Below are 24,168 nucleotides of genomic sequence, written 5' to 3'. Positions count from 1 at the left end.
CCAGGACTCCAGGATCATGACCCAAGCCGAAGGCAGACGTTTAACTGACTGAGCCACTCAGGCACCCTGGGCTCTTGGTTTTACCCTCTAAGTCATCCTTCCTTTTTCATAAAATGTAGCACATGTGGGCAGCTAAGTAGTTTTATCAGACTGCCTCCTGCCAGTAGAAGTTTGAGGGTCCAACAGCCTTCTTTCATTAAACTCTTCTGTCATCTAGAGATACAGAATTTTCAAAAATCATCAAGTATTGATTTCTTTATATTTAATAATTTTTTCTTCACTTTCTCTTCCTCATCTCATGTTTTATTATAAGTAGCAAGAAAAAAAATCAGGCCTCACCTTCAACACTTTGGAAATCTCCTTAGCTACATAACCAGAATCATCACTTAAAAGTCCTGCTTTCCACTTGACCACAGAAGACCATTTCACTAAGCTTTCTTCCACTAAATAACAAGCACCTCCTTTCTTCCAGTTTCTAATAACAAGTTCCTTATTTCCTTCTAAACCCTCCCCTACAGCATCCTCCAAATCCAGATTTCTACAAAGTCTATTCAAGACAATTTTTGCTTTCTGTATCATACTTCTCAAAATTCTTCTAGCCTCTATCAATGAATCATCGAAAATGAAATTAAGGGAACAGTTCATTTATAATAGCATCAAAAAGAATAAAATACTTAGGATTAAACTTAACCAAGAAACTGTAAGACTTTTACACTGAAAACTACAAAACATTATTGTAAGAAAATAGAGAAGACCTAAAGAATTGGAAAGTCATCCTGTGTTTATGGATTGGAAGACTTAATATTGTTAAGATGGCAATACTCCCCAAATAGATTTACAGGTTGAGTGAATTCCAAAATAATACTAAAAAAGAACAAAATATGAGACTTCACACTTCCTGATTTTAAAACTTGATACAAAGCTACAGTAACTAAAACAGTGTGGTACCAGCATAAGAAGTGATATATAGATCAACAGAATAAGATCAAGAATCCAGAAATAAACCCACACATCTATGCCAACTGATTTTCAACAAGGGTGCCAAGACCACTGAATGGGAGAGGAATAGTCTCTTCAACAAATGGTGCTTAAACAACTGGATAGCCACATGGAAAAGACTGAGTTTGGAACCTTATTCACAATACATATAAAATATCAACTCAAAATGGATCACAAACATACATTTAAGAACTAAAACTATAAAACTCCTAGAGGAAAGCATAGGAGTAAATCTTAATGATCTTAGATTTAGCAGTGGATTCTTAGATATGACACCAAGACCATAAACAACAACAGAAAAATCAGTAAACTGGATTTTATCAAAATTAAAAAAAACTTTTTGTATCAAAGGATATTATAAAAAAAGTGAAAAGACAACCTACAGAATTAGAGAATATAAGTGCAAATCATACACCTGATAAGACTCTAGCATCCACAATATATAAAGTACAATTAAACAACAAAGGGACAAACAACCCAATTTAAAAATGGGCAAACAACTTACAGATATTTCTCCAAAGATTACACACAGCCAATAAGCATAGGAGAAGATGTTCAACATCATATTCTTTCGGGAAATATAAACCAAAACCAAAATCACAATGAAATACCACTTCATACCCACTAGAATGGCTATGTTAAAAAAAAAAAAAAAGACAGTAACAGGTATTGGTAAGGGTGTGGAGAAATTGGAAACTTCATACATTGCTGGTGGGAAGGTAAAGTGGTGCAGTCATTGTGTAAAGTTTGATAGTTCCTCAAAAAGTTAAACATAAAATGACCCTATGACCCAGCAATTCTATTCAAAGGTATATAACCAAGAGAACTGAAACCATATCCACACAAAAGCCTGTGCATGAATGTTCAAAACAGCATTATTTGTAAATGTCAAAAAGTAGAATCAGGGGCACCTGGCTGGCTCTATTGGTGGAGCATGTGACCCTTGATCTCAGTGTTGTGAGTTCAAGCCCCACACTGGGTATAGAGATTAAAAATATTAAAACAAAGTAGAAACCCAAATGTCCATCAACTATGAATGGAGAAACAAAATTTGGTATATCTAACTGTTATGGACTGAATTGTGTCCTCCTCAGAATTTATATGTTGAACCCTTAACCTCCAGTGTGACTGTTTGGAAATGGGACCTTTAGGGAGGTTAAATGAAGTCCTAAGGGTGGGGCCCTAATCTTATAGAGTTGGTATCCTTATAAAAAGAGGAAGAGACATCAGAGCTCCCTTTCTGTGTATGCACAGAAGAGGGGTCACGCAAGGACACAGCTGCCTACAAGCCATGTAGCACCTTGATCTCGGACTTCTAGCCTCCAGAACTGTAAGAAGTGTTTCTTCTCTCGCTGTGTCTCTCTCTGTCAAATAAATAAATAAAATCTTAAAAAAAAAAAAAGAAAAAGAAATTTCTGTTACTTAAGCCGTCCAGTCTGTGGTATTTGTTATAGCAGGTTAAGTAACTAATATACCATGCAATGTAATATTATTCGTTCATAAAATAAAGTAATCCTGCATGCTTCAGCATGGATGAACCTTGAATATATTATGCTAAGTGAAAGAAGCCAGACACAAAGAGCCATATATTGTATGATTTCATTTGGATGAAATGTCCAGAACAGTCACATCCATAAAGAAGGTAGTTTAGTGGTTGCCAAGGGATAGAGGAAGAAGGGAATTGAGAGGTATGTGGTATCTCTTTGGAGTGATAGATATTTTCTGAAATTAGATAGTGGTGCTGGTTGCACAACATTGTGAATATACTAAAAACCAATTAATTGTATACTGTAAAATGGTTTAAAATGGTGAATTTTATGTTATATGAATTTTATCTCATTAAAAACATTTTTTAAAACTTTCATCCTGAATGTAAATGCGAGTCTGTTGATGGTTAATTCTTTTTTTATAGATATGAAAAAAATTTTATTTCAATTTATTTATTCTAAAAACAAAAGCAAAAAAACAAATGTTTACCCATTTCTCCAATTCCCCACCCCCTGCCTCTAGCAACCACCTATCTTTTACTTATGAGCTTTGTTTTATTTGTGTTTAGATTTCATCTACAAGAAAGATCATACAGTAATTTTCTCTGATTTACTTCACTTAGCATAATGCCCTCAAGGTCACAAATGGAACGATTTCATTCTTTTTTCTGACTGAAGAAAATTCCACTGTATATATACACCATGATTTTTTTTAACCATTCATCTACTGATGGACCTAAGGTTGTTTCCATATCTTGGCCATTGTAAGTAAATGCTGCAGTGATGGGGTGCCTGGGTGGCTCAGTCGTTAAGCGTCTTGCCTTCGGCTCAGGTCATGATCTCAGGGTCCTGGGATCAAGCCCCACATGGGGCTCCCTGCTCGGCGGGAAGCCTGCTTCTCCCTCTCCCACTCCCCCTGCTTGTGTTCCCTCTCTCGCTGTGTCTCTCTCTGTCAAATAAATAAAATCTTAAAAAATAAAAATAAAAATAAATGCTGCAGTGAACATGGAGGTACATATATCTTTTCAAGTTAGTGTTTTTCATTTTCTTCAGATAAATACCAAGAAGTGGAATTTCTGGATCATGTGGTAGCTCTATTTTTAATTTTTTAAAAACACTTTATTTTTTTTAAGATTTTATTTATTTATTTGAGAGAGAGCAAGCAAGCGAGCATTGAGTTGGGAGGAGAGGGAGAAGCAGGTTCCCCTTGGGCAAGGAGCCCAATGCTGGACTCGATCCCAGCACCCTGGGATCATGACCTGAGCCGAAGATGGACACTTTACGTACTAAGCCACCCAGGCACCCCTATATTTTTTAATTTTTGAGGAACATCCATACTTTTTCCCATAGTGGCTACAGCAATTTACATTCCCATGAACAGTGCACAAGGGTTCCCTTTCTCCACCTCCTTGCCAACCCTTGTTATTTCTAGACTTTTTGATAATAGTCATTCTGACTGGTATGAGGTGATACTTCATTGTGATTTTGATTTGCATTTCCCCGATGATTAATGATGTAGAGCATCTTTTTGTGTACTTGTTGGCTATTTGTATTTCCTCTTTGGGAAAATGTCTATTCAGATCTTCTGCCCATTTTTAAATTGGATTTTTTTTTGGCTATGTATCTACTTTCATATATTTTGGACATTAGCCCCTTATCAGACGGATGATTTGCAAATATTTTCTCCCATTCAATAGGTTGGTTTTCATTTTGTTGATTTTTCCTTTTGCTATGCATAACCTTTTTAGTTTGATGTTTTATTTTGCTTTCCTTTGTTTTGCTTTTGGCATCACATTCAAAAAATCATGGCCAAGACCTATGTCAAGAAGCTTACCTCATATTTTTTTGTAGTTTTGTGGTTTCAGGTCTTATGTTCAAGTGTTTAACCTATTTTAAATTGGCTTTTGTGTATGGTGTAAGATACTGGTCCAATTTATTGAAGAGACTGTCCTCACATGGATTTATTTCTAAGTTCTCTATTGTGTTCTGTTGGCCCGTGTGTCTATTCCCATGTCTATTCCCATGCCGATGCCATACTGTTCTAATTGCCATAGCCATGTATATGCTATATGCCATAGCTATGTTTGAAATATGGGAGCAAGATGCCTCTAGCTTTGTCCTTTCTCAAGATTGCTTTGGCTATTTGGGGTCTTTATGGTTTCATGCAAATTTTAGGATTGTTTGTCCTATTTCTGTGAAAAAGGACATTAGAAATTTGATAGGAATCACACTGAATCTATTTTGGGGGGGTAGTATGGACTTTTTTTTTTAAGATTTTTTTGTTTATTTATTCGAGACACAGAGATACAGAGAGAGAGAGAGAGAATATGAGCAGGGGGAGAAACGGGGGGGGAGAAGCAGGCCCCCCGCTGAGCAGGGAGCCCAACATGGGGCTTGATCCCAGGATCCTGGGATCATGACCTGAGCCGAAGGCAGAAGCTTAACCATCTGAGCCACCCAGGCACCCCTAGTATGGACATTTTAAAAGTATTAATTCTTCAAATCTATGAGCACAGGCTATCTTTCCATTTATTTGTGTCTTCTTCAGTTTCTTTCATTAATGTCATTGTACAGGTCTCACTATACAGGTCTTTTACCTCCTTGATTAAATTTATTCCTAGGTATTTTATTCTTTTTGATACAAATATAAGTGGGATTTTTTTCTTAATTTCTCTTTCTGATAGTCCATTATTAGTGTATAAAAATGCAACAGATTCTTGTGTATTGATTTTGTATCCTACAACTTTACTGAATTCATTTATTAGTTCTAACAGGTTTTGATAGAATCTTTAGGGATTCTGTATATGTCATCTGCAAATAGAGTTTTATTTCTTCTTTCCCAATTTGGATGACTTTTATTTCTTTTTCTTGCCTAACTGCTTTGTGTAGGACTTCCAATACTATGTTGAATACAGGTAGTGAAAATGGACATCCTTGTCTTGTTTCTGAAATTAGAGGAAGCTTTCAGCTTTTCACTGTTGAGCATGATGTTCTTTGTGGGCTTGTCATATATACACTTTATTATGTTGAGGTACATTCTCTCTATACCCACTTTTGTTGAAAGTGTTGAATTTTGTCAAATGCTTTTTCTGCATCTAGGGATTATCATATGATATTTAGTCTTCATTTTGTTAATGTAGTGTATCATACTGACTGGTGGATGTTGAACCATCCTTGCATTCCTGGATTAATACCACTTAATCATGATGTATTATCCTTTTATTTTTTTATTTATTTTCTGATGTATTATCCTTTTACTGTATTGTTGACTTTGGTGTGCTAATAATTTGTTGAGGATTTTTGCATTTATGTTCATCAGGGATATTGGCTTCTACTTTTCTTGTGGTATCCTTGGTTTTGGTATCAGAGTAATGCTGGCCTCATAAAAAAAAGTTTAGAAGAGCTCTTTCCTCTTCTGTTTTTTGGAAGAGTATGGATTGGTATTAATTCTTCTTTGAATGTTTGTTATAATGGACCAGTGAAGCCATCTGGTCCTGAATTTTTGTTTGTTGGTAAGTTTTTTTTACTCATTCAGTCTCCTTCACTAGTAACTGGTGTGTTCAGATTTTCTGTTTCATCATGAGTCAGTCTTGGTAGGTTGCATGTTTTTTGAAATTTATCCATTTCTACTAGGTTATCCAATTTGTTTGCATATTCATAATATTCTCTTATAATTGTTTGTATTTCTGTGGTGTTGGTTGTTATTTCTCCTCTCTCATTTGTGACTTTATTTGGGTCCTTTCTCTTTTCTTCTTGATACATTTAGCTAGAGGTTTATCAATTTTATTAATTTTTTCAAAGAATGACCTGGTTTTCTTGATCTGTTCTATTGGGGTTTTTTTAGTTTCTATGTCACTTATCTCTGCTCTAATCTTTATTATTTAGTAGCATGTTATTTAACCTTCATGTATTTGTGGTCCTTCCAGAGTCTTTCTTGTGGTTGACTTGTTTCATAATGTTGTGGTCAGAAAAGGTACATGGTATGACTTCAAGTTTCTTGTATTTGTTGAAGCCTGTTTTGTAGCCTGATACTTGTTCTATTCTGGAGAATGTTCCATGTGCACTTTAAAAAATGTGTATTCTGCTGTTTAAGGAGGGAATGTTTTGAATATATCTTTTAAGTCCATCTGGTCCAGTGTGTCATTCAAAACCATTGTTTCCTTCTTGATTTTCTGTTTAGATGATCTGACCATGGACATAAGTTAAAGTCCCATACTATTGTTGTATTATTGATTAGTTCCTTTATGTTTGTAATTGTTTTATGTATTTAGGCGCTCTAATGTTGGATGCATAAATATTTATAATTGTTAGATCTTCTTGTTGTATTGCCAGCTTTATTATATAGTGCTCTTGGCTCTTGTTACAGTCTGTTCTAAAGTCTAGTTTGCCCAGTATAAGTATTGTTACTCCAGGTGTCTCTTGAAACCCATTTGCATGATAAATGTTTTTCCATTCCCTCATTTTCAATCTGCAGGTGTCTTTATGGTCTAAAATTAGTATCTTGTAGGCAGTGTATAGATGAGTCTTGTTTTTTTATCCAATGACACCCTATGTCTTTTGATTGGAGTGTTTAGTCCATTTACATTCAAGGTAATTAATAGTTATGTATTTATTGCCATTTTATTATTTGTTTTGTGATCATTTCTGGAGCTTTTCTCTGATCCTTTCTTGTCTATCTCTCTTTCGTGTTTTGCTGATTTTCCTTAGTGATATATTTGGATTTTTTTCTCTTCATTCTCTGTATGTTTATTAGTGGTTTTTCATATATGGTTACCATCAGGTTTGTATATAACCTTTTCTACATAACAGTCTATATTAAGCGGATGATCATTTAAATTTGAACCCATTCTTTTTCTTCTCTCTTCCCCACATTTTAGATATATATTTTATATCCTAATTTTTAAGAGTTTCTTGACTGATTTTACAGAAATATTCATTTTTGCTCCTTTTTGTTTTTCCTGCCTTTATACTGTCACCTTTGGTCTTTCCTTTCCACTCAGAGTCCCCTTTAATATTTCTTGCAGGGCTGTTTTAGTTTAGGTCACAAACTCCTTCAGTTTTTGTCTGGGAAACTCTCTCTCTCCTCTATTCTGAATGACAGCTTTGCTGAATAGAGTATTCTTCGCTGCAGATGTTTTCCATTCAGCCCTCTGAATATATCATGCCAATTTCTTCTGGCTTGCCAAGTTTCTGTTGAAAAATCTGCTAGCCTTATGGGTTTTCCCTTGTAAGTTGATTTCCTTTGTTTTGCTGCTTTTAAGATCTTCTTATCACTATATTTTGCAAATTTAAATACAATATGTCTTTGGTATGGGTGTGCTTTTGATGATTTTGATGAGAGTTCTCTGTGCTTCCTGGATCTGGATGCCTGTTTCTTTCCCCAGATTAGGGAAGTTTTCAGCTATCATTTCTTCAAATGAATTTTCTGCCCCCTTTTCTTTGTCGTCTTCTGGGGCTCCTATAATACAAACATTATTACATTTGATAGAGTTCCTGGGTTCCCTAAGTCTATTCTCATTATGCATAATTCTTTCTCTCTTTTGTTTAACTTCATTGCTTTCCATTATTTTGTCCTCTAGGTCATTAATTTGTTCTCTTCTTCCAGCCTGCTGTTCCTTGCATAAAGTGTGTTCCTGATCTCATTTATTGCACTCTTCATCTCTGTATGATTTTTTAACTCTTTTACTCTATGGTAAGAGTTTCACTGATGTCTTCCATTCTTTTCTCAAGTCCAGTGAATATCCTTATGATTGTTGCTTTAAATTCTCCATCAGGCATGTTACTTATATCTGTTTTGCTTAGATCTCTGGCCATGACCTTACCTTGTTCTTTCATTTGGGATAAATTCCTGTCTTCTCATTCCATCTAAGTCTCTGCCTGCTTCTGTGTATCAGAAAAGCCAATTATGTCTCCTGTTTCTGAAAGTAATGGCCTTATAAAGAGGTTATGTAGTGCCCAGAGCCTGGTGCTTCAGTGAGTCTCCAGTGTGTGCTGCATATGCTGTACTATTGTGTTCTGGCTGCTCTATCCTTCCAGCTAGTCATCTCTCCTTTCCTGCTGTGGCCAATGTTTGGTCCCTGGCCTGAGTGTGGTGAGTTTTAACTAGGTATGCCCTTGTCTGCTTGTGAAATGAGACCAGTCACTACTTCCGCTGGAACTGAGGCCTTGCAAAACTCTCTGAAAGAGAGATGTGGTGTGGGGAGGGGTTTGGTTGGTCTTCTGGGGGAAGGGCCTGCTACACTGGGATGAAGTTAGCATGACTGAGAAGGGCAGCTCCATTGGAGCACAAGGATATAGGGTTTAGTGTAAGCAAGTTAGGTAGCCACTGTCTGCGCTGTGCTGCTTCCTGCAGGTGGCTCTGTGTTTATGCTGGGGGAGGGGTGGGTAGTGCGGGAGAAAATGGCACTGGCCAGCTCCTTTATTCTCAGAGAGATGTCTCTGTGAATACTGCCTCAGGGACACGCTCCAAGAAGAGCAAATTATCTCCCCATTCTCTGCCCTATGTTTTCTTCAGTTGCTATTTCCACACTGTATGCCCCCAGATTCTTTGCCTGTCTTCTCTCCAAGAGCAGCACAGTACCCTCTGGGCTCTATCCCGCCAAGCCTGCTGACCTTTAAAATTCCAAGCCTTAAGCCCCACTGGTTGCAAGATCTCATGAAATTCAGCCTCTCTCATTTTCCAAGCCAGTGGCTATGGGGAAATATTCTTGTGCATTCCCGTGTATTTCTCTCTCTCTCTCACCCTTCTCCACACCATGGCTCCCTCCCATCGACAGAGCCGTGATCCGTTTCTCCCCTAAATCACATCTCCACACTTTCTACCTTCTTTGATGTGACCACTTCTCTCCCTTTAGTTGTAGAGTTTGTTTGGTTAGTCTTCATGTCAATTTCTGGGCTATTTAGGATGATTTGATAGTTATCCAGTTGTATTCAAGGATAAGGTGAGCTGGGGTCCTCCTACTCCACCACCATCTTCCTATCTCTACAGAAGATTTCTTGACTAATTTTAGGACATGTGCCAGAGAAGCAGAGATGTGTGTCAGCTTTCTCTGGGAACAGAAGTACCTTCGGGCACTATTATCCTTTCCCTCACCCAGCATAGATAGCCAGACACCTGTGGGAGGCACTTCTGACACCTCCATCTCTCTTGTTGGTACTACTTGCTCTGCCCAGCATTGCCCTGCAATCTCACCCCACCCAACCTGACCAAACTGGCAGTCACCTCCAAAACAAGCTAACCCCACACACCAGTATCCTGACAGTAGCAATGCTGACAATAGCTGCTGATGGGTCTCTCAGCTAGCCACTCCAGGAGCAAGCTCTGCCCAATATTGCATCTGCAGCAGTCATAGTGGGTCATTGCAGACAGCAGGGCTGAGGGCTAGTCCTGCTCACCATTGAGCCTACAGTGACTGCAATCAGGCCTCTCAGTGAGCTGCTCAACAGGCAAACACTGCCCACCAGTGTGCCCACAGTAGCCTTGGCTCAAGCACAACAGGAAGGTGCAGGCAGCTCACACAGGGGACAACCCTGCAGCACCTGGTTCTCATGACCAGGGTGGATTGCGCTACAGAGCACTACAGGATGCCTTCTACATAAGACAACTACTTTCAAAATCAGGCCTACCTAATACACAGAAACAAATACAGAGTCAGAAAAAATCAGGAGACCAAAGAATGAGTTCTAAACTTTTTTTTTAAGATTTTATTTATTTGACAGAGAGAGAGATAGCGAGAGCAGGAAAACAAGGCAGGGGGAGTGGGAGAGGGAGAAGCAGGCTTCCCACTGAGCAGGGAGCCCGACATGGAGCTCGATCCCAGGATCCCAGGATCACGACCTGAACTGAAGGCAGATGCTTAATGACTGAGCCACCCAGGTACCCCCAAGGAATGAGTTCTAAATGAAGTACCAAGACAAAACAACAGAGAAAGAGCTAAATGAAATGGAGATAAGCAATCTACCTGATAAACAGTTCAAAGATACTCACCGGACTTGAGAGAAGAATGGGGGATAGAAAGGGATAGAAAATATAAAAAAAGAACCAGTCAGACCAAAAAATACAGTAACTGAAGTGAAAAATACACTGGGGTTAAGGGTGCCTGGGTGGCTCAGTCAGTTAAACGTCTGACTCCTGATTTCCGCTCAGCTCATGATCTCAGGGTTGTGGGATTGAGCCCTACATAGGGCTCTGTGCTGGGCAGAGAGTCTGCTTAAGATTCTCTCTCTCCCTCTCCCTCTCAAAAAAAAAAATACAGTAGAGGGAATCAACAGCAGATTAGAGAATGTAGAAAAATGTTTCAGTGATCTGGAAGATAGGGTGATGGAAAGCAACCAAACTGAAACAGCAAAAAGAAAATGAATTTTAAAAGAGGATAGGTTAAGGGACCTCTGTGATAACGCTAAGTGTAATAACATTCACACTGTAGGGGTCCCAGAAGAAGAGAGAAAATTTATTTGAAGAAATAGTAGCTGAAAACTTCCCTAACCTTGAGAAGGAAACAGACATTAGGCCCAGTAATCACAGAGAACCTCACACATGATGAAACCAAGGAAGTCCACACCAAGGCATATAATAATTAAAATGACAAAAATTTTAAAAAGACAGAGAATCTTAAAAGCAGCAAGAGAAAAGGAAACCATTACATACAAGGAAAGCCCCATAAGGCTATCAGCTGATTTTTCAGCAGAAATTTTGCAAGTCAGAAGAATGTGGCATAATATATTCAAAGTGCTGAAATGTAAAACCTACAACCAAGAATACATTACCCAGCAAAGTTATCATTTGGCATTGAAAGAGATATAAAGAATTTCCCAAACAAAAGTTAAAGGAGTTATCACTACTAAACTGGCCCTACAAAAAATATTAAAGGAAATTTAAGTAGAAACAAAAAGGACATAACTAGAAGAAAATTTTGAAAGGAAAAAAAATTTACTGTTAAAAGCAAACATACAGTAATGGTAGTAATCAATCACTTATAAAGCTATATGAAGGTTAAAACACAAAAGTAGTAACAGGTATTATATCGACAAAAATTAGTCAAGATACACAAAATAAAAATATGTAAAATATATCATATACATAAAACAGAGTAAAAATCAAGTGCTTTTAGAATGTGTTCAAATTTAAGCAACCATCAAAAAAGAAATTGAGAAATCAATTACAAGAAAAAAACTAGAAGAAATACAAACACATGGAGGATAACAACATACTACCAAACAGTCAATGGGTCAATGAAAAAATCAAAGAGGAAATCAAAAAATACCTGGAGACAATTGAAAATGGAAAGAGGACAGTTCAAAATCTTTGTGACACAGCAAGGGCAATTCTAAGAAGGAAGGTTATAGCAATACAGGGCTACCCCAAAAACCAAGAAAAATCTTACTCTAAGTTTATATATAAAGGAACTAGAAATAGTAGAACAAAGCCCAGAGCTAGCAGAAGGAAGGAAATAATAAAGATCAGGGTGGAAATAAATGAAAGAGAGACTAAAAAATCATTAGAAAAGATCACTGAAACCAAGAGCTGTTTCTTTGAAAAAATAAAATTGATACACCTTTAGCCAGACTCATCAAGAAAAAAAAGAGGACTCAAATAAAATCAGAAATGAAAGAGAACTTATAAACTACATCAGAGAAATATAAGGCTTATAAGAGACTATCAAAAATTATATACCAACAAATTGGACAATCTACAAGAAATGGGTAAATTTCTGGAAACATACAATTCTCTAAGACTGAGTCAGGAAGAAACAGAAAATCTGAACAGATTAATTACTAGTAACAAAATTTTGAATTGGTAATCAAAAAACTCCCAAGATGGGGCACCTGAGTGACTCAGTCGGTTAAGTGTCCAACTCTTGATTTCAGCTCAAGTCATGATCTCAGGATTGTGAGATCGAGCCTCACATCAGGCTCCATGCTCAAGGGGGAGTCTTCTTGAGGATTCTCTCTCTCTCTCTCCCCCTGCCACTCCCCCCACTTGTGCTCTCTAAATCTTAAAAAACAAAAAACTCCCAAGAAAAGTCCCGGACATGATGCTTCACAGGTGAGTTCTAGCTAACATTTAAAGACAAATTAAAACCTATCCCTATCAGGACGCCTAAGTGGCTCAGTCAGTTGAGCATCTGACTCTTGATTTTGGCTCAGGTCATGATCTTAGGGTCATGGGATCAAGCCCCACATCAAGCTCTTAACTGGGCATGGAGCCTGCTTGGGATTCTCTCTCTCCCTCTTTCTCCCTCTCTTCCCTGCTGCTTGCTCACTCTTTCTCTCTTGCTCAAAAAAATATAATAATAAAATTATTCCCCTCAAACTATCCCAAAAAATGGAAGAGGAAGGAATCCTTTCAAGTTCATTCTATGAGATCAGCATTATCCTGATACCAAAACAAGACAAAGACACTACAAAAAAATAAGATTACAGACCAATCTTCAATAAAATATTAGCAAACAGAACTTAAAATTACATTGAAAGAGGGGTGCCTGGGTGGCTCAGTTGGGTAAGCATCAGACTCTTGATTTCAGCTCAGGTCATGATCTCAGGGTCGTGAGATCCAACCCTGTGTTGGGCTCCATGCTCAGGGGGGAATCTGCTTGAGATTCTCTCCCTCTCTCTCTGCCCCTCCCCCAGCTTGTACTCTTCTCTCTCAAATAAATAAATAAATCTTTAAGAAAATACATTAAAAGAATCATTCACCGAGATCAAGTGGGACTTATTCCAGTGATGCAAGAATGGCTCAACACCCACAAATCAATGTGGATTTTGACAAAATGAAGGATAAAAATCACATCATCATCTCAATAGATACAGAAAAACCATTTAATAAAATCCAACATCCAGTCATAATAAGAATTCTCAATAAAATGAGTAGAGTAGAAACATACCTCAACAAAATAAAGACTTGGAGTGCCTGGGTGGCTCAGTCATTAAGCATCTGCCTTTGGCTCAGGTTATGATCCCAGGGTCCTGGGATCAAGCCCTGCATCAGGCTCCCTGCTCAGCAGGAAGCTTGCTTCTCCCTCTCCCACTCCCCCTACTTGTGTTCCTGCTCTCACTATCTCTTTCTGTCAAATAAATAAATAATATCTTTAAAAAATATATATGTATATAAGAACAAAATAAAGACCATATATGTCAAACTCACAGATAACATCATACTCAATGGTGAAAATATAAAAGCTTTCCCTCTAAGATCAAAACAAGACAAGGACGTCCACTATTACCACTTTCATTTAACATAGTACTGGAAGTCCTAGCCACAGCAATCAGACAAGGGTAAAAAAGCCATCCAAATTGGAAAGGAAGAAGGAAAACTTATAATTGCATATGACATACTACATTAAAAAAAAAAAAACCTAAAGACTCCAGCAAAAACCTGTTAGAATAAATGAATTCAGTAAAGTTGCAAGATACAAAATCAATATACAGAAATCTGTTACATTTCTTTTTTGTTTTTTTTTTAAAAGATTTATTTATTTATTTATTTGACAGAGAGAGAGACAGTGAGAGAGGGAACACAAGCAGGGGGAGTGGGAGAGGGAGAAGCAAGCTTCCCCTGAAGCAGGGAGCCCAATGCAGGGCTCGATCCCAGGACCCTGGGATCATGACCTGAGCTGAAGGCAAATGCTTAACGACTGAGCCACCCAGGCGCCCCAAATCTGTTACATTTCTATACACTAATAACAAAACAGCAGAATGAGGAATTAGGAAAACAATCTCATTTACAGAAAAAAATGACAAAGGAATAAATTTAATGATGGAGCTGAAAGGCTTGTATTCTGAAAAGTATGACATTAATGAAAGAAACTGAAGATCACACACATAAATGGAAAAATATACCATGCTCATGGATTGGAAGAATTAATTTTGTTAAAACATCCATATTATGCAAAGCAATCTTCACATTCAATGCACCATCCCTATAAAAAAACTAATAGCATTATTCATAGAACTAGAATGAAAAATTCTAAAATTTGTATGGAATCAAAGTCCTGAATACCCCCAAACAATCCTGAGAAAGAAGAACAAAGTTGGAGGTATCACAATCCCAGAATTCAAACTACACTATAAAGCTACAGTAATCAAAACAGCATAGTACTGTCAGAAAAACAGACACATAGATCAATGAAACAGAATTAAGAACCCAGAAATAAACGCGTGTTTATATGGTCAATTGATCTATGACAAAGGAGACAAGAATATACAATGTGGAAAAGACACTCTCCTCAATAAATGGTGTTGGAAAAACTGGAGAGCTATATGTAAAAGACTGAAACCAGACCACCATGGTATACACAAAAATAAACTCAAAATGGATTAAAGGCTTAAGTATAAGACTTGAAATCATAAAACTCCTAAAAGAAAATATAGGCAGGAAACTCATGGATATCAGCCTTGGCAGTATTTTTGGGTGTGTCTCCCTAAGAAGGAAAACAAGCAAAAATATACAACTGGGACTCTATCAAACTAAGAAGCTTTTGTATGCACAGTGAAGGAAATCATAAAAAGGAGAAAACAAAAGCAAAAATAAAGAACTGGGACTATATCAAACTAAGAAACTTTTGCACAGTGAAGGAAATCATTAAAAAAATGAAAAGGCAACCTACTGAATGGCAAAAGATAATAGTAAATGATATTTGGTAAGAGATTAGTATCTGAAATATATAAAGAACTCCTACAACTCAACACCAAATGATGTGATTAAAAATGGACAGAGGATCTGAATAAACATTTTTCCAAAGAAGACAAACTGATGGCCAACAGACACATGAAAAGCTGTTCAACATCACTAATCATCAGGAAAATGCAAATCAAAACCACAGTGAGACCTCACACCAGTCAGATGGCTAATATCAAAAAGACAAGAACTGGGGTGTCTGTCTGGTTCAGTCAGTAGAACATGTGACTCTTGATCTTAGGGTCATGAGCTCAAGCCCCACGTTGGGCATAGAGCTTAAAAAAAAAAAAAGACAATAACTAAGGACAAGGATGTGAAAAAAGGGAACCCTCATGCACTGTTGGTGAGAATGTAAACTGATGTAGTCGCTGTGGAAAAGAGTATGGAGGTTCCTCAAAAAATTAAAAATTGAGTACCATATGATCCAGTAATTTCACTTCTCGAGATTTAGTGAAAGGAAATGAATACCTAATTTGAAAAGATATATGAACCCCTATGTTTATTGAAGCATTATTTATTTACAACGGCCAAGATATGGAAGCAGCCTAAGTGTCACTGATAGATAAATGGGTAAAGATGTGGCAGGCATACACAATGGAGTACTACTCAGCCATAAAAAATGAAATCTTGCCATTCCCAACAACATGGATTGTCCTAAGAAGTATTATGCTAAGTGAAATAATATAGAAAAATACAAATACCATGATTTCACTTATACATGTAATCTAAAAAACAAAGGAACAACAAGAAAAACAGAAACAGATTCATACAGAACAAACTAGTTGTTGCCAGAGGGGAGGGTGGGGGGTGATAGGTGAAATAGGTGAAAGGAAATAAGAGGTACAAACTGCCAGTTATAAAACAAGTATGTCACTCAGATGAAAAGTACAGCGTAGGGAATATAGTCAATAATATTGTAATAACTTTGTATGGTCAGAGATGTAACTACACTTATCGTGGCGAGCATTTTGAAATGTACATAACTGTCCCAAATCATTGTGCTGTGCACCTGAAACTAATGTTAAATAGGTTTCAATAAAAAAAAAATGAATCCATCTGTACAACCAGCACCCAGACCAAGAACAGAATATTACCAACCCTTCATAAGCCCCTCTCATGCTTTCTCAGTCACTGACTAAACTCCTACACCCCTAAGAGTAACCCTATCCTAACTTATAAGAATGGATTCCTCTAGTATATACCATTTTGCATCTGTCTTTTTAAACTCAACATTGTTAGATTCAACTGTTTTGCTTGGAATAATAGTTTGTTATATTGTATTCTATTGTATGACTGTATCACATTTTACTGTTGATGGATATTTGAATAGTTTGCAGTTTATGTTTGCCAGCATATGGTGTTGTCAGGAATGTTCTTGTACATGTGTTTTGGTGATCATATGTACTAGACACATAAGAGCAGCACTAGTGGGTCATAAGATATGCTATTCCAACTTCAGTGGGGACTGTCACAAAATTTCCAAAGTGGTTGCATCCATTTACACTCTCCAATATTGTATGAGAGTTCCAGTTGCTTCACGTTTGCTACATTTGATACTGTCTGTGTGGGTGTTTTTTTTAAGCCACTCTGTTGTATGCATGTCAAGTTCTCTTTTAAAGCTGAAATTGGAGGGGCACCTGGGTGGCTCAGTCTGTTAAGCATCCAACTCTTGGTCTCCCCTCAGGTCATGATCTCAGGGTTGTGGAACTGAGTCCCATGTGGAACTCTGTACTCAGCAGGGAGACTGCTTGGGATTCTTTCTTTCCCTCTCCCTCTTTCTCTCCCCCACTCCTCTCTCTCAAATAAATAAATAAAATCTTAAAAATAAATAAATAAAGCTGGAATTGGAAAACAGAACTAACACCCTTTAAAAAACTAACTGGTTGGGGTGCCTGGGTGGCTCAGTTGGTTAAACCACTGCCTTCAGCTCAGGTCATGATCCCAGGGTCCTGGGATCGAGCCCCACACTGGGCTCCCTGCTCATGCAGGAAGCCTGCTTCTCCCTCTGCCTGCCGCTCCCCCTGCTTGTGCTCTTTCCCTCTCTCTCTCTGTGTGTCAAATAAATAAATAAAATCTTTAAAAAAATAAAAAATAAAAAATAAAAAACTAACTGGTTTAGGGGCACCTAGGTGGCTCAGTCGGTTAAATGTCTGCTTTCAGCTCAGGCTCCCTGCTCAGTGGTGAGTCTGCTTCTCCCTCTCCCTCTGCCTGCCACTCTCCCTGCCTGTGCTCTCCCTCTCTCAAATAAGTAAATAAAATCTTAAAAAAAAAAAAAACTAACTGGTTTATATCATATGAATTTAAGTTTTTGGAAATAACAGATAAAGGATAAAGTCCACAGTTATATCTGAACTGCAGTAATAATAAACACTGGTGATAAATAAAGGAACTCTTTCAATTTTCAGTATCAAGTCCGACATACCAGAGAAAACTTCCATTTCAACTTCCACAATTTACCAATGTTGGGCTGTAAATTAATAAATATCCTTTATTTTTCTGTGCATCTATATTGTTTGATTTTGAAACTTAGTCTAAAAAAAAAAAAGAAATTGATCTTGAGATGGAGCTGGAGGATCTCTAAGTGGTTTAGTGGACTGTTTAGTGAGTTGACCCCCTAAAAAAGAAGTCACCAAACTGTGTATAAAGAGCCAGGCTGTAACTATTTCAGTCTTTGCCAGCCATCCAGTCTGTTGCAATTACTCAGCTCTGCCCTTGAAAGTGGCCATAAACAATATGCAAATGAGTGAATGTAGTTATGTACACTCCCGTGTGCTCAGTATATATGCTCACTAAAACACATAAGAATGTCCGTAATAGCACCACATGCTGGAAAATATAAACTCGCAACTACCCAAATGTCCCTCAACAGTACAGTGTGATACATTCATACAAGAGTATTATACAGCAATGAAAATAAAGTACCCTTGCAACTTTATTTACAAAAACTAGCAATGGTAATGAGCATGAGATTTCCTTCTGAGGTGATGAAAAAGTTACAGAACTAGTGATGACTGTGCATTATGCATGTACTTAATGCCACTGAGTTGTACACTTTAAAATTGGTTAAAGTGGTGAATTTGAAGTTATGCATGTTTTACTGCAGTAAGATAAACAGGTAATGGATCATATTTGGCCCATGCATGGGCCAAGCTTATTCCCGTGAGAAGTCATGTACTATAATGATTCAAAGCAGTTTGTTACCAGACAACCTATTTGAGCTCTGGCTCTGACACTAACTTTATACCCTATGCAAGTTTCTTTTTTTTTTTTTTTTAAAGATTTTATTTATTTGACAGAGAGAGACACAGCGAGACAGGGAACACAAGCAGGGGGAGTGGGAGAGGGAGAAGCAGGCTTCCCCTGAGCAGGGAGCCCAATGCGGGGCTCGATCCCAGGACCCTGGGATCAGGACCTGAGCCGAAGGCAGACGCTTAACGACTGAGCCACCCAGGCGCCCCTACCCTATGCAAGTTTCTTAAACTCACTGTGATTCAGTTTTTAATCTATAAAACAATATAATACAAATATAGGGTTGTGTAAGGAATAAATGAGTTACATTAAAGCATATACAATGGTTCCTGGAATATGTAACAGTGCAATAAATGTTAGGTGTTATCATTACTTTTGAAAAATAACATCTTGAAGTCTGAAAAGAGAACTCTTGGATTTCTGGCTTTGGTGTGGACCAGTTGGTTAGTTGTTCTCAGAGCCAGCCTGCGGGTGCTGGTACAAACTTATCCCTACTACTAAAGCAACTTTTTCTACGCCTACATGAGAAACAAAACAATACTACATAGGACCATGTGACAACTTGTGGTATTTTAAGGTTTGTCAACTATAACCCAAAAGTATATAAAATGCTAAGAAAATATGAACATTTTTCTAACTTATTTTTATGGTCATCTAAACTTTTAATCAGGCCAGTTTTAAAATCCAAATTACAAAAGAATATTTTAAAATAAAACTAATATTTAAAATGAATAATTATTTTTACCATTAACCGTAATTTGCTAATGGGGAAACAAGCCTCACTGGACATTTTTGTCAAGAAAAGATATACTTTCTCTGAATGAAACTACAGTATACTGTAAGCCAAATGATAATGGAAGTGATTTAGAAACAATGAAGACCCAGAGGGCATATTAATTCTACTCAGAAACATGAGTTACAAAGTTGAGCTTTGGAACCATAATTGGTGGTAAGAAGTGCTAAAATCCCCCAAATCCAGTGTTTTGCAATTATGATCAATGATGATATAAACGATCTTAAACATTTCTCTTGGTACACAAGTACAAGATTTCCTATGGGGTATATACCAAGGAATAGAGTTGCTGGGTCATAGGGAATATGCATCTTCAATTTACTAGATCACACCAAATTATCCAACATGATTGTACCAGTTCTCTATGCCCACGTACAGTTCCTGTATTGACAGTCTCATTAGTATACTGATCAATGTTTAATTGTCAACGTCTAAACGGATGTTTCACTGTGATTTTACTTGTCCATTTTTAAAATTAAGGTATAATTTACATACAGTAAAATTAACTTTTTAGAGTACAGTTCATATTTTTCATCTCCTTTCCTCTGCACTAAATTCAGAATTATTTCTTCACATCTTTTTCTTCCAGTTCACTAATTATCTTCAGCAGTATCTAAATCTATTAATTCTGCTGTTTTTAATTTTAGCAATTTTAGTTCTCCTTTGTATTTTTTTTTCTTTTCCAAATCTGCTTGGCTATTTAAATTTTAATTCGTTAAAATTAACTAAAACTTTAAAAATCTGTTGCTCAGTAACACTAGCCAGAGTTTAAGGGCTCTAGAGCCACATGTGGCCAGAAGCCATTATACGAGACAGTGCCTGTGTAGAACATTTCCATCAACTCCAAGTGTTCTATTGGATAGCTTTGTTCTAGAGATCTTTGTTTTTCCTTCTGCCACATATCAATAGGCATCATCAGCCTGGGAAACCACTTGAACTTCTTAAGGGTTTTTGTTGCTGTTGTTGTTTTTAAACATGCAGGTGGTATGAAATTGGGCCGCAAAAATGAGTGAAGCCTAGCTTGAGACTAGGAATTCTTGGGGAAGATTTTTTTTCACTGTTTTGCTGTGGGTCTGAAGATATCCATGGATAATAGATTCTATTCCTTTGCTCAGATGATGAGAGTAATGTTGCAATCACCAGACCAGCTTCAGAAAGCCCCTGCGTGCTGAATGAACCACAACCTTTGATCTTACCTCGAGTGCCACATTTGAAGGTGCCGGCCATCACTTCAAATCCAGTAAGCCCCACACAGAAATGTACTGGGGAATCTAGAACTGTTCTTGCCAGAAGCTTGCTCAGTTATTTGCCTTAATTTTATTATTTATGACTCAATTTTCTTTCAGTAAAGTTATGTGTTTATCACAATAATCCAATGACTCTTTGCATTAAGTTTAAAAAATTAATAGTGGGGGACCTGGGTGCCTCAGTCGATTAAGCAGCCCACTCTTGATTTCCACTTGGGTCATGATCTCAGGGTTGTGAGATGAAGCTCCGTGGCAGGTTCTGCGCTAGGTGTGGAGCCTGCTTAAGATTTTCTCTCCCCTCTCCCTCTGCCCCTTCCTCCAGCTCTCAGTTGCACATGCACACATGCGCTCTAAAAGAAATTTTTAAAAAATTAATAGCAAATTAGGGTTGATAATTGTCAGCTTTTTTTTTAAACAGATGGCCTTTTTTTTTTTTTTTTTTTTTAAGACTTGACAGAGAGAGCGCGAGAGCACAAGCAGGGGGTGTGGCAGGCAGAGGGAGAACACTCCTTGCTGAGCAAGGAGCCCGACATAGGACTCAATCCCAGGACCCTGGAATCATGACCCCAGCCGAAGGCAGATACTTAACTGAAAGAGCCACTCAGGCGTCTTTTTTTTTTTTTTTTTAAGATTTTATTTGCGAGAGAGAGAGAGCATGAGCAGGGGGAGAGAGAGAAGCAGACTCCCTGCTAAGCAGGGAGCCCAGTGTGGGGCTCAATCCCAGGACCCTGGGATCATGACCTGAGCCTAAGGCAGACGCTTAACCAACTGAGCCACCCAGGCGCCCCTCATTCGGCTCTTTTTTAAAGTCGTCCATAAATTATGCATATAGAATCAGCTATGTGGTTAGCCTGTCTGTTTGGGGGAGAATAAAGGATATGACAGAAAGGGAGACCAATCTCAGATGTTCTGTGCCCTTAACATCCTATCCTTTGAATTTCTCCATTTGACTCCCTTTTATCTCAGCCTACCTGTTTTGTTTTTTTATATTTGAATCTGTTAATTTTTTTGCCTTTTGGGTGTTTAGTACTGGTTAATAACAGAGGTGTAAAAGGCAAACCAAAGAAAGGAAGAAGTGGTCCCAATGAAGTCTGTGGACAAGCATAAACATGGCCATTTCTTGCAGAAGGCTAATGAGCCTGGTCTCATCCCTGTATAATTTCTCTAGTCCCAGTTTCTACATGATAGTTTTCCAGTGTTACTTGTGGCAAAAAAAAAGGCAGGGAAGAGGGCAGGGGCATTCTAATCCTTGAGCCATGCTCATCAACCCTGGGTTTTACTACCAGACCTAGTATTTGCTTTGGTGATATACTGGCCTGATACTGTCCTATTAGATTTACAAATGGGTTATTTAAAAATAAAATCAGCAAGGCCCATCCATATTTTACCACACTGGAGAATTAACCAGGTGAACTAATGTTCCTTTGGTAGTAATAACACTTCTAACATGCTGAAGTGGTCTATGGGTTAGGTAGCCTAAATTATGAATAATTAAATGTTTCTGGCTGTTAATGACCAAAGGAAAGAGAAGCATTAATTCAGATATTCCTGAAAGAAACTAGGAGGGAAATGCATGCTGTAGCCAAGGAGATGACCAGAAAGGGCACGGATGACTGACAGAGAAAATCAACAACACTCCAAGGTGGCAATGTCAGTCCACGGAAGATTAAATCCTGCTAGCACTAGAGCTCTTGCTAATAACAGTCTTCAGAATTTAGGTTATAACTGATAGCTGACTGCTCCAGGGGTAGTGAAAGAGAAAGGATGTTTATGTAGAGCATACTGTTTGACGGTAAAAGAGATTATGTCAGAGTTTACTCTTGTTTCTATATTTGTTCCGTATTTTTTCTTCTTAGGTTTTCTTTCCTAATGTATGTAATGATAGTAATGAACTTCTCGCTCCCCTATCAGAGTGGCTGAAAACTGCTTTCATCTCAGTTGATCAGGCTTCCCTGACCTGCTGTCCATCTTGACAGTGCACTTGGGGCCCCAGCTGGGCTACTGGCCAAAGACGTTACAAAAGTTAAGGCATAGGAGAAAGATGTACGGATGATCTAATTTGAAAATATTAACTTTTGGCAAAGTTGGGAAACCCGGCAAGTGTCTTTACCAACCAATAACACTTTCCTTTGACATATAGATGAATCTCTTTCAAGCAGCAAGTGGTCATCAGCCAAATGTGAATGGTCTCTGGGTTCATGGGATGCCTCTACAGCCAAGAAATCTCTCCCTAATGGACAAGCTACTGTAAGAAGTGTAAAATTTTAATAGACTCTAGAATTTACATAGATCACTAAGAAATAAAAGGAAAGCTAAATCAGTCAATCATCATGCATATATTGAGTACCTACCAAGCAACCACAGAGACATCTGGGGAGTAAAAACATCTCAGGGAAATGGTTTCCACCCTCAAGGAGCTGATAATGTAACTGGAAAGAGAAGACACACACGGGTAAAAAGAGACTTAACCATATATGGCATTGTTGTGACTGAATGTCAAGTGTGTGGTACCCAGAGTGAATGCATGACAGTCCTAAAAGGAGGCATTTGGGTGGGTAACTATAGTATGAATTTTTCCTTCAAAGATGGGAGTTTGGATAAGCAGAGAAGAGCAACAAGACTATTCTAGGTAGGAGGAGTGATGTGGGAAAAGGTCTGGAGACAAAAAATACAAATTATTTAGAAGGGAAAGCAGACCAATTTTTTTTGTGTTTGTTTTAGAGATTTTATTTATTTATTTGACAGAGAGGGAACACAAGCAGGGGGAGAGGGAGAAGCAGGCTTCCCGCGGAGCAGGGAGCCTGATGTGGGGCTCCATCCCAGGACCCCGGGATCACAACCTGAGCCGAAGGCAGACGCTTAACGACTGAGCCACCCAGGTGCCCCAAGACCAGTTTTGCTATATTAAGAAAAGGGACAGGTCAGAATTTTAATGCTTCTGACCAAAGATCACTGACAATCTTCCAGAATTAAAATATATCGTGGTGTGATGAGTGGGGAAGAAGACTATGAAATTAACGAAGGTTGAGACCAGACTGTACGGTTTTGAATGCCATGTTTTTGAGATCCATTCATGTTATTGCATGTGACCTTTTCTTTTATTGCCAAGTAATATTCTAAGAACACACCACAATTGTTTTCTATTCTCCTGTTAATGAACATTTGGGGTGTTTCCAGGTTGTGGCTCTTATGCATAAAGGCACCATAAACATTCTTGCATGGGTCTTTTTTGTGGCCCTATGGTCTATTTTTCTTGGGTCAATATGTAGAAAGTGTCATAGGATAGATAAGTGTATGTTTAACTTTATAAGAAACTGCCATACAGTTTTCCAAAGTAATCATGCCATTTGACACTCCCACCAATGTATGAATTTCACTAGGGAGCACACTCGTTTAAGTCAGGAATCTGAAAGACAGATTTTACAGCAGAAGAACATAGACTGGATTGAAGCAGGAGGAACTGAAGGTAAAGAGTCTAAAATAGGAGTTCAAGTATGAGCTACTAAAAGTCTATACACAAGTTGTTGCAAAGGATAAAGGAATGGAATATTTTAGGAGATACTGTAAAAGAAATCAGATTCCATAAAAACAGAGGAACCAAAGTCAACTCTGAGATCTCAAAGTTCAGGGGAAGCTCGTCGTGGGGTAAAGATAAATTTGGTTTGGGGCGTGTTGAGTTTACAGTGCCAAGCCATCTCACCAGAAACATGGAACAGG

General features: G+C 37.9%; 2 protein-coding genes across 7 annotated transcripts in view; one reads left to right on the top strand and one right to left on the bottom strand.

Annotated features, from left to right (window-relative positions):
- DNAJC9 (DnaJ heat shock protein family (Hsp40) member C9) overlaps window positions 1-24,168 on the bottom strand; it is an 81,089-nt gene that overhangs the window by 42,286 nt on the left and 14,635 nt on the right. Inside the window, exons 5-6 of one of the 3 annotated variants that reach the window (XM_073878843.1) lie at window positions 22,803-22,880; window positions 20,718-20,801 (exon numbers count right to left, since the gene is read on the bottom strand). The exons of the other annotated variants lie outside the window; for them this stretch is intronic. Coding sequence (XP_073734944.1) covers window positions 20,733-20,801; window positions 22,803-22,880 — 147 coding nt within the window. The 3' untranslated portion in view covers window positions 20,718-20,732. Of the gene's footprint in view, window positions 1-20,717; window positions 20,802-22,802; window positions 22,881-24,168 lie in introns of those variants that run through there. 3 annotated transcript variants of the gene reach the window in all.
- FAM149B1 (family with sequence similarity 149 member B1) overlaps window positions 1-24,168 on the top strand; it is a 77,250-nt gene that overhangs the window by 44,026 nt on the left and 9,056 nt on the right. For all 4 annotated transcript variants that reach the window (XM_073878836.1, XM_025850577.2, XM_073878834.1 and 1 more), the window contains exons 8-9: window positions 20,320-20,444; window positions 22,592-22,698. In XM_073878836.1, coding sequence (XP_073734937.1) covers window positions 20,320-20,444; window positions 22,592-22,698 — 232 coding nt within the window. The remainder of the gene's footprint in view (window positions 1-20,319; window positions 20,445-22,591; window positions 22,699-24,168) is intronic.

Source organism: Callorhinus ursinus, unplaced genomic scaffold (assembly GCF_003265705.2).
Source record: "Callorhinus ursinus isolate GAN/ISIS: 27379988/994484 unplaced genomic scaffold, GSC_fseal_2.0 scaffold31, whole genome shotgun sequence".
NCBI lineage: Eukaryota > Metazoa > Chordata > Mammalia > Carnivora > Otariidae > Callorhinus > Callorhinus ursinus.
The sequence above is the reverse complement of the archived record's forward strand: the minus strand, read 5'-3'. Positions and strand labels throughout refer to the sequence as shown.